The following is a 7,904-nucleotide window of genomic DNA, read 5'->3' as shown; positions in this document are numbered from 1 at the left end:
TTAACATTAGCCGGCTTTGAAGTTTTTCCATAAGTCATTTTAGTAGGTTAAAGTCCAGAGGCTAGAAAATCGCGTTGAGTTTAAATTTTTTTTTCTGACGATGTGCATTTTCTTCTAGCGTCTGGATATTTGCACTTACTACTAATTTAATGGGCTATACAACTCATACCCAAAATTTTTCTAAAAATTCTGAATGAAAAGTTTAAAATGTTTGTGTATAATACTTAAAGATTATTGAATTTTTATAATTTTTGTACGAAGATTGAAATGTGGATTTATGTGGTGATGGTTATGTAATGTGCTAGATTTGTATAAAAAACTTAACTGAAATAAACAACAACAAAATGTCACTTAACCTAATAAGCTGACCACCAGTGTATATGTATGTAAATCCTTAAACGTCCCGACGGCCCGGTAACATATTCACTGGATTCAAAAAAAAAAAAAAATACGGGCCTACTTCTTTACCATTTCTTATAATTCGGGCGGCTGGTAGCAAGGAAATTAAAAAAAGTAGATTTTCCCATGTATTTTTGGACCACCCTAATGCATGTATATGTACATAAATAAGTGCGCGACGGACTACAATTGCCAAAACACAACATGACGTAAAAGGCGAAAAGATAAGACAAAAAAAGAAGGCGAAGACCTGCGCTATGCTTCGAAGTAGATGCGAACGTACATTAGACTTCTACGTTTTATAAAAAAATTTATTTTATTTATTTGTTGCGCAGAGAACGTGTGGCGTAGCGCGCGGTCCTAACTTCTTCAAGCGCTGTGGACGTGTTTACCTAAGCGCACCCGAGCATATCAAGAATTACGCGGCTGTGTGCGTTGTTGTTGGTGCAGTTAATTAACTCGCAACTTGGTCAAAGCTATGCGTATCCTATCCTAACCCCTTTTGTTAAGACTTAGTTAAAATAGTGAAACAAGGTAAAAAAGCATAAAACAAATATAAAAGTAATTGATTAATTTTCATAGTTTTGCGTCAAAGAGGCATAGAATCACGAACAACCAACGCATTTAAATGAGTGAAACGGAAAAAAGAGCTCAAAGCCACATCAAGTGTTCGAAAAGAAAAACAAAATACATAAATAACTTGTGAAAACCCAACGAACAAACAAAGCGACATTGCCTATATTTGCTATATATCAACTAACACATACGTACATACGTTTGTACAAAGTAGTGAACAAAACAAACAAAAAAAACAAAAACACAAAAAACAGGCCGCTGAGATATCGGAAAACACCTCCAGCCGGCCAGGTGTCATTTTCTACAAGCACCCGAACTAAAATCAATCAGCGCCTTTGTTTTGCCGCTGATTTCGGTTTACTTTTGTTGCACGCGAACGAAGAACAGCTAGTGCCCTGCAGCACTTGCAGACCACCTCCGCGGCAGCTGCCAGCGTCATGGGCAGCGTTTGGAAGCGTTTGCAGCGCGTCAATAAACGTGCGGCGAAATTTCAATTTACCTCATCGTATCATGAACTGCGATTGGAGACCACCGCCAAATGGTGAGTTGACTTAATATTTGTAAGATACCATACATATGTATATTTTTCAATATATTTAATATTATTATGTATATATTTTTTTCATTAAACTATAGTTCATTCAAACTTTGTGCAATATTAAAAAAAATTAGTAAGTGCACTTTATTATAATAAAATTGATTGGGCTACAAATCTGCATACTCAAAAAAATTCTAAAAAATCTGATTAAAATGTGGAAAATTTTCATAAAAATTTGCTGAATTTTCACGAGTTTTGCACAAAGCGGAAAAATATTAGAATGAAAATTGTTGCAAATATTGTGAAAATTTTGCTGTGCCAATACTTTGTTCCGGCAGTGCATGTATATAATTTTTTATTTTTTATTTTGTTCATTTATTCTTCAAATAATTGCTTTTTTATCAGAACTGAATTTCCGGCTTACTTATTTATTCACTCCGACCTTAAGTTTTTAATTTTGAATGCGTATCAGCATTTTCCTCTAATTTGTGGCTCCAACGGCCAGCTATTTTTTATAATATACATTTATTTAATGTTTCCATTTTAAATTTGTCAACTAATTAAGTAAGTGGCTAATTTTCCTTTGTTTATTTATTTAATATTTTTTTTTTTATGAGAGTCGAACTCGTTATTAACCACCAGATAAATTAGAAACAATTCAAAATAATTGCACTAAATTTTAGTTATGAAGGTTTATAGAACATTTAATTTTAGTACATTAAAGTGTAAGTTTGAAGCGGCAGTTAAAAGTCTGAAATTTTGATGAACATTTTTTGTATTTTTCTAAAAAAAAATCAACAAAAAACTTTAACTTAGAAAATATTGTGAATGTAAATTCTATGTACATAGTTGTCCTCAAGGTGGATTCATACAGGTTGGTAGCGGCAAAAAAAAAACTACACTAACGAATTATACGCACGATGGCAATCAGAACACAAAAAATGTACAACAAACAAGTAATTTTGACAATCGGCACAATTCGCCTGGAAATCAGCTGCTCCGGTCACACCACCTTGTATGAATTCGCCTTGGTTGTCCTCTTCTAATTTATGATTTTTCGACATTACTGAACTTGCCTATTTTTAGCTGAGCTTAACTCAATAAAAAATTCTAAAGTACCCCTCGGCTTTCCTTTTCTTAAAATGTTAATACATTTTTGCCTTAAACACACCACAAAAACAAATTCCTCACCCAATTTAATTTATGTCAAATATTCCATTTTTGAGGGTGTCATATGCATGTGGATATATACGTACATATGTAGCTAGATACTTGCAATATTTTTATAGGCAAACTTGCGCACGCATATAAATTTGTCATTTTTTTTAGTTATGTATTTGCATAATATGTACATGCTTGGGTAGGTACCTTATTGTTCAAATACTTAATGAATATTCTCACCACAGACCGCATACAAAATTTGAGTAGCTCATTTATTTATGTATCCGCAGTGTTTTAAAATAAATGGTGTCGCGATATATATACCTGCATGTACTTCAAGTATGTACGCATTTCCATAAAATCCGAGCCACTTTGATTGACGAGCAGTGCGAATGTACAGACTGACTTGCATATTTAGTACACACATATTTTCCATTTGCTTTCTAATAGGTGAAAAGAGCGGAAGCGCTTGAGTATGTAAATTTTTTGAACGCTTATTAAAGCAAATAAAACATTATGAAAATTAGCATAAATTTTTTGCCATTCAAAAACAGTTGCACTAAGAAAATTTTGTGCTCCAAAAAAAATCCGTATTTCATTAGAAAGGTTTGTATCATTATACATACATACAACCTGCTAAGTAAAAGCAGTCTCAGCTGATTGCCAAAAAAAAATCCCTACAGCTGGGATAACTTCATTTTTGACATTTGCTCAAGTCTATGACGAATTTTTTAATTTTCATTCGGCTTGCATGCACACCAGTACACTAAATTGCAGACACCAATGCACTAACCAAAAACACATCTAACTACTTACAGCATAAAAAAAGTGTAAAGAAAAGGACTTGGAGTTACTTATAGAAATGTATGTATTAGAGTGGTTCATAAAAACACTCTTTTTGGAAATTCACAAACGCTACATTAAATTATTGTTATTTATTTTTTTTATTAAAAAAAAAGTTTTTTTTAGAGGTCGCATTGGTCTGTTTTTTATATTTGTTCGAAACCCAGCACTCGGGAGTTTTTTTTACTAATCTTAAGTAAATTTGTTTAAATTCACAATGGCGGATCCAATATGGCAATCAAATTTGAAAAAATAAAATACTAAAATGAAAACGTTGGTACTGAACGTTTTAAGCATTGTCAAGGGTTGAAACTCGTTCCCAGTGAGTTTCCGGGGCTACTGATTACGAATCTCATGTCAGATTTTCAAAATTCAAAATAGCGGATCCGAAAGGGCGACCAACTTAAAAAAAAAAAATTGGATTTGTTTGAAACTCTTAGCCGCCATTTTGAATTCTCCTTGATCGAAGTGATCCTGAAAAAATCCAAAGCCGCATAACTGAGACGCAAATCTGCGCATAGTAGCAAAACAGATATCGGATGTGAAGTTTTGAGTTATGAATTTGTGTATGTAGGTATGTACGAAGTACTATGTATTTAGTCGTTTTACCATTATTTGAGCTAAAAGCAAGATCTATAGAAATGTAAAAACAGTATTTTTCAAATTTGCTTTTATACATTTTCTATGCAAGTTTGCAGCAGTAATTTATAACTTGTATTTTCTACTGTGTAATCGCTCTACATTAGCTATGCGTCGCGGTCAATTGTCGGGCAGACGTTAGATTGTGTAGCTGTATGCTGGCGGCCCCATTATGAGCTCATGCAATTGTGCATATACATACATACATATGAGTGTGTGCGTGGAACTGTTCAAATTCGCATATGTTTATGCGTTTGTACATATGTACATACATAGCCAACGTAGTTTATATGGTATGTATTAATGTCAGCGCACCGTTCCAAATGATTTGTAAATCCATTCTTTTTCTATTTGTTTTAGTTTTTCACAATTTCTGCCATGCCTCACCTACCGCCTTTCCAACTGTTATATGTTCTATAAAGTTAGTTTTACTTCGCCATACAAACATACAAACAGTGTCTCAAACAAGTGACCACCTGTTCATTGTTTTATAAATATTTAATTTTTTTTTTGTTATTTTTCTATTAATATAAAAGTATAATTCAGACTAAAATAGCATGGGCTATAAAACTGCCACTTACCCATGAATGTTCTAAAGATCTAGATCAAAAAGTTTTAAATTTTGATAAAAATTTGTTGAATTTTCCTAAATTTTGTATAAGTAAAGTTTGAAACTTTGATATGGTATGGTTTTGGTTTAACAAATTTTACCTAAAAAAAATTGCGAATAAAAAAAATATGTGTTCACTTGTTTGAGTCACTGTATGTACAATAATTTGCCGTTTCTGCCATTCATTGCAATTCAGTTCGCTCCGGCTGGCTGCGAGTCGGGTTTACCTTTGGTTTTAAGCCGCACTTCAAAAGGGTAGCGCAACTCGATCTAAACAAAATCATGTGAATCTGTGTTTGTGTGTGTGCATGTCTCATTATGCGCTTAAAGTAGATATCTAGGCGATTTAGTGGTTATGTTTTTTCGCACAACGATTTGCTGCCACTGTAAACAACAACACAAACGTCACTTTTTTTTGGTGCGAATTTTTTCAATTTGTTTTGTTGGCTGAATTACTACATACATACGTGTAGGCTTATAACACACAAATGCGTACATATGTATGTTGTTGACTGATCTGTCTCAATGGTGAATGCCATTTTACCCGCAACTCTGTGTACATATATATGTACAGACGAGGGCAATTTGAAAAGTCAGTGAATTCTTGAATTTCCCGCGCAGTAACTTTAAATGTAATGCTGCTCGCGTCAACTGCCATCGATGAGTAGACTACTATAAAATTGTTAATAATAGTTTGTGTTGGACAGCCATTGAAAACAGACAACCCCTTGAATTTTAACCAAAATAAAAAAAGTGAATTTCGTGTGCTGAATAAGCATTATTTTTTGCGTAAAAATTCCATTACCGAACCCAAGGGAAGGCTTAATAAATACTATGCGGATTCTGCACCATCAATTTCAATGATTAAAAAGTGGTTTACTGAGCTCCGTTGTGGTCGTACCAGCCAGCACAAGTGACTCCGAACGTTTAGATCGCCCAAGAGGTCGTCAGGCCAGAAATCTTTTGAAAAAATTTATGGAGTGATATTGGACGATTGAAGAATGAAAGTGTGTGAGGTGGCTGAGGCTGCAAGCATCTCAACTGAGTGGGTACATCACAATATTTGGATATGAAAAAGCTATCTGTGCCATGTGTGCTGCGCTTGCACAACCTCGACCACAAATGCAACCGTATCACCGGCGATATTCAGCCGCAATCCGAACGAGTTTCTTGCGTCTTTTTGTAACCACTGACGAAACATGGATCCACCACACAACACACCACAGATCAAAGAACAATCAAGAAGTGCATCAAAGAAAGCCAAAGTGAGTCTGTCGGTCAATAAGATCATGACTATCTTCAAACGGGCAAAACGATCGCTGGCGAATATTATTCAGAGATTTTAAGCAAAAACGACCACATTTTATTCAAAAAGTCACTGACTTTTCAAATTTCCCTCGTACGTGTATGTATATGTATTTCGCTAATCATAAAATTTCCGCACTATTTGTGATTTATTGTACTATTATATGTATATGTAAAATTGAAGAATTGTTGTTCCTGTTGTAGCAAATAACGCACCAGTGGTCTTGTAAGGTGTTCTTCTATAGACAATTTTTCCGCGTACATATGTAGCTGTTTCTGAATTTGGCTTTGAATTGGTTGAGGCAAACGTGTTCCGATTTAGAATTTGAGAAAAATTTACGCTCTTTTGTGTTTAAATTGATATTTCTTTTGCTAAGTTGAGGTATGAACAAGAGGGGTTTTTTACTGATTATTTGTTCGATTACTATACATTACATTTTCCCACTGGGTTTCGATAAATTTAGGTGGAATTCGGAATAAAAAAATATTAAAATCCTCTTGCAGCGAAAATATGTAGCAACAGTCCGAGAATTGTTTTGTTTGTGCAATTTTAGAAATATTCTATTCTTGGCTGCATTTTCAATGTCAAAGAAAGCAACAATAACAACGTTCTAATATTAGGTTTTCGCAGAAAATTCGGCGGATAAACATTGAAAATACGTAATTAAATTTTATTTTTTTAATTTTATTTTTTTCGGCTTGCTTTTTGTTCATAACTTGATATTATTGCAAATTTAATTGCTTTTCTATGTACTTAAATGGCAAATTTGTTTGTTGTGTGCGACATTGAAAACTGTAAACAGGCACACGAGCGCTTGCAACACCAACAAAGTCAGGCAAAAGTTTGCTTATTAAAAATAGCGAAACGAGACTGCAAGCGAACAAGCAGAGAAAATAATAAATCGAATAACACCCTCGTTGCACCCAATTTGTGTACAATATATTTCTCATTGATCGCTGCATGCACCAATGAATTATTTCATAAACGTTTTGATGTTTTTTCTTCTTCTTGTTTTTGCTTTTTACTTTCGTTAATTCACTTTTAATTGCATTTTTTATGCCACATTTAAAGATTCTTTCCCCTTAAGCCATTCATATTAAATGTATTTATTCGACGAGCCATGCAAAATTAAATTTTACGTATTTTATTTTATTTTCTTCCCATAACATTTCCAGCTACGCAGCTGATGTCATGCTATCCACATAGCGGCACCAAAAACCTTCTTGCGAAGCATATACTTAGTACACAAGTCAAAGCTCAATAAAATCCATAGCTTGTGCGCTTTGTGGTGGCTTTTCAAAGGGTTGGGGCGAGGGAAAGCACCGACGACGCTCTTTGTTTATTCGCCACCTGTCGTTTTAGCCATTTTTTTTTTAATTTTTTTTTTTTCGTTCTACTACTACTGGCTTTTCTTGTTTCTTTTTGCTGTGCTTTGATTTTGCTTTGTTCATAATTCCTTCTTCACTGCGCTTAGTCTGCTGATTTCTTTATTTACTTTTACTCGCAATGTTTGTGCTAATAGATAAATAATATCTTATACGGATTATTGTTGTAGAATCCACGCAATTGTGCAGTAATACTTGTGAAATTTATAATAATTTGTGTATACAAACTTAGACAACTTAATTTTGTTCGAATTTGATGGTTTTTTGTTATTGGCGGCGATTTTTCGAAGACCCAGCGGCCTTAAAGCAGAGGCTCCGATCGAAAGCTAGCATCGCTGTAAATGCTATCGAATAAATTGCAAATTCTTCTAATTCTATATAAAGTAGTAGGCAGAAGGTTCTCTCAGGAAGAAGCGTAAAATACCTCAGCTTTTCTGAGTTTGAAAG

At 34.0% G+C, this 7,904-nt stretch overlaps 1 protein-coding gene across 4 annotated transcripts in view; it reads left to right on the top strand.

Annotated features, from left to right (window-relative positions):
- Positions 1-382: 382 nt before the first annotated feature.
- The window catches only part of LOC118744375 (EH domain-binding protein 1), a 47,023-nt gene continuing 39,501 nt past the window's right edge, over positions 383-7,904 (top strand). For 3 of the 4 annotated variants that reach the window (XR_004993530.1, XM_036477343.1, XM_036477341.1), the window contains exon 1: positions 383-1,516. Coding sequence is in view for 3 of the 4 variants with exons in the window: in XM_036477343.1 (XP_036333236.1) it covers positions 1,413-1,516 (104 nt within the window). In the remaining variant the exon portion in view is untranslated. The remainder of the gene's footprint in view (positions 1,517-7,904) is intronic. The other variant, XM_036477342.1, reaches the window with a different exon arrangement.

Source organism: Rhagoletis pomonella, unplaced genomic scaffold (assembly GCF_013731165.1).
Source record: "Rhagoletis pomonella isolate Grant_MI unplaced genomic scaffold, Rhpom_1.0 Rhpom_scaffold_00008, whole genome shotgun sequence".
NCBI lineage: Eukaryota > Metazoa > Arthropoda > Insecta > Diptera > Tephritidae > Rhagoletis > Rhagoletis pomonella.
This window is presented reverse-complemented; position numbering and strand designations above follow the sequence as displayed.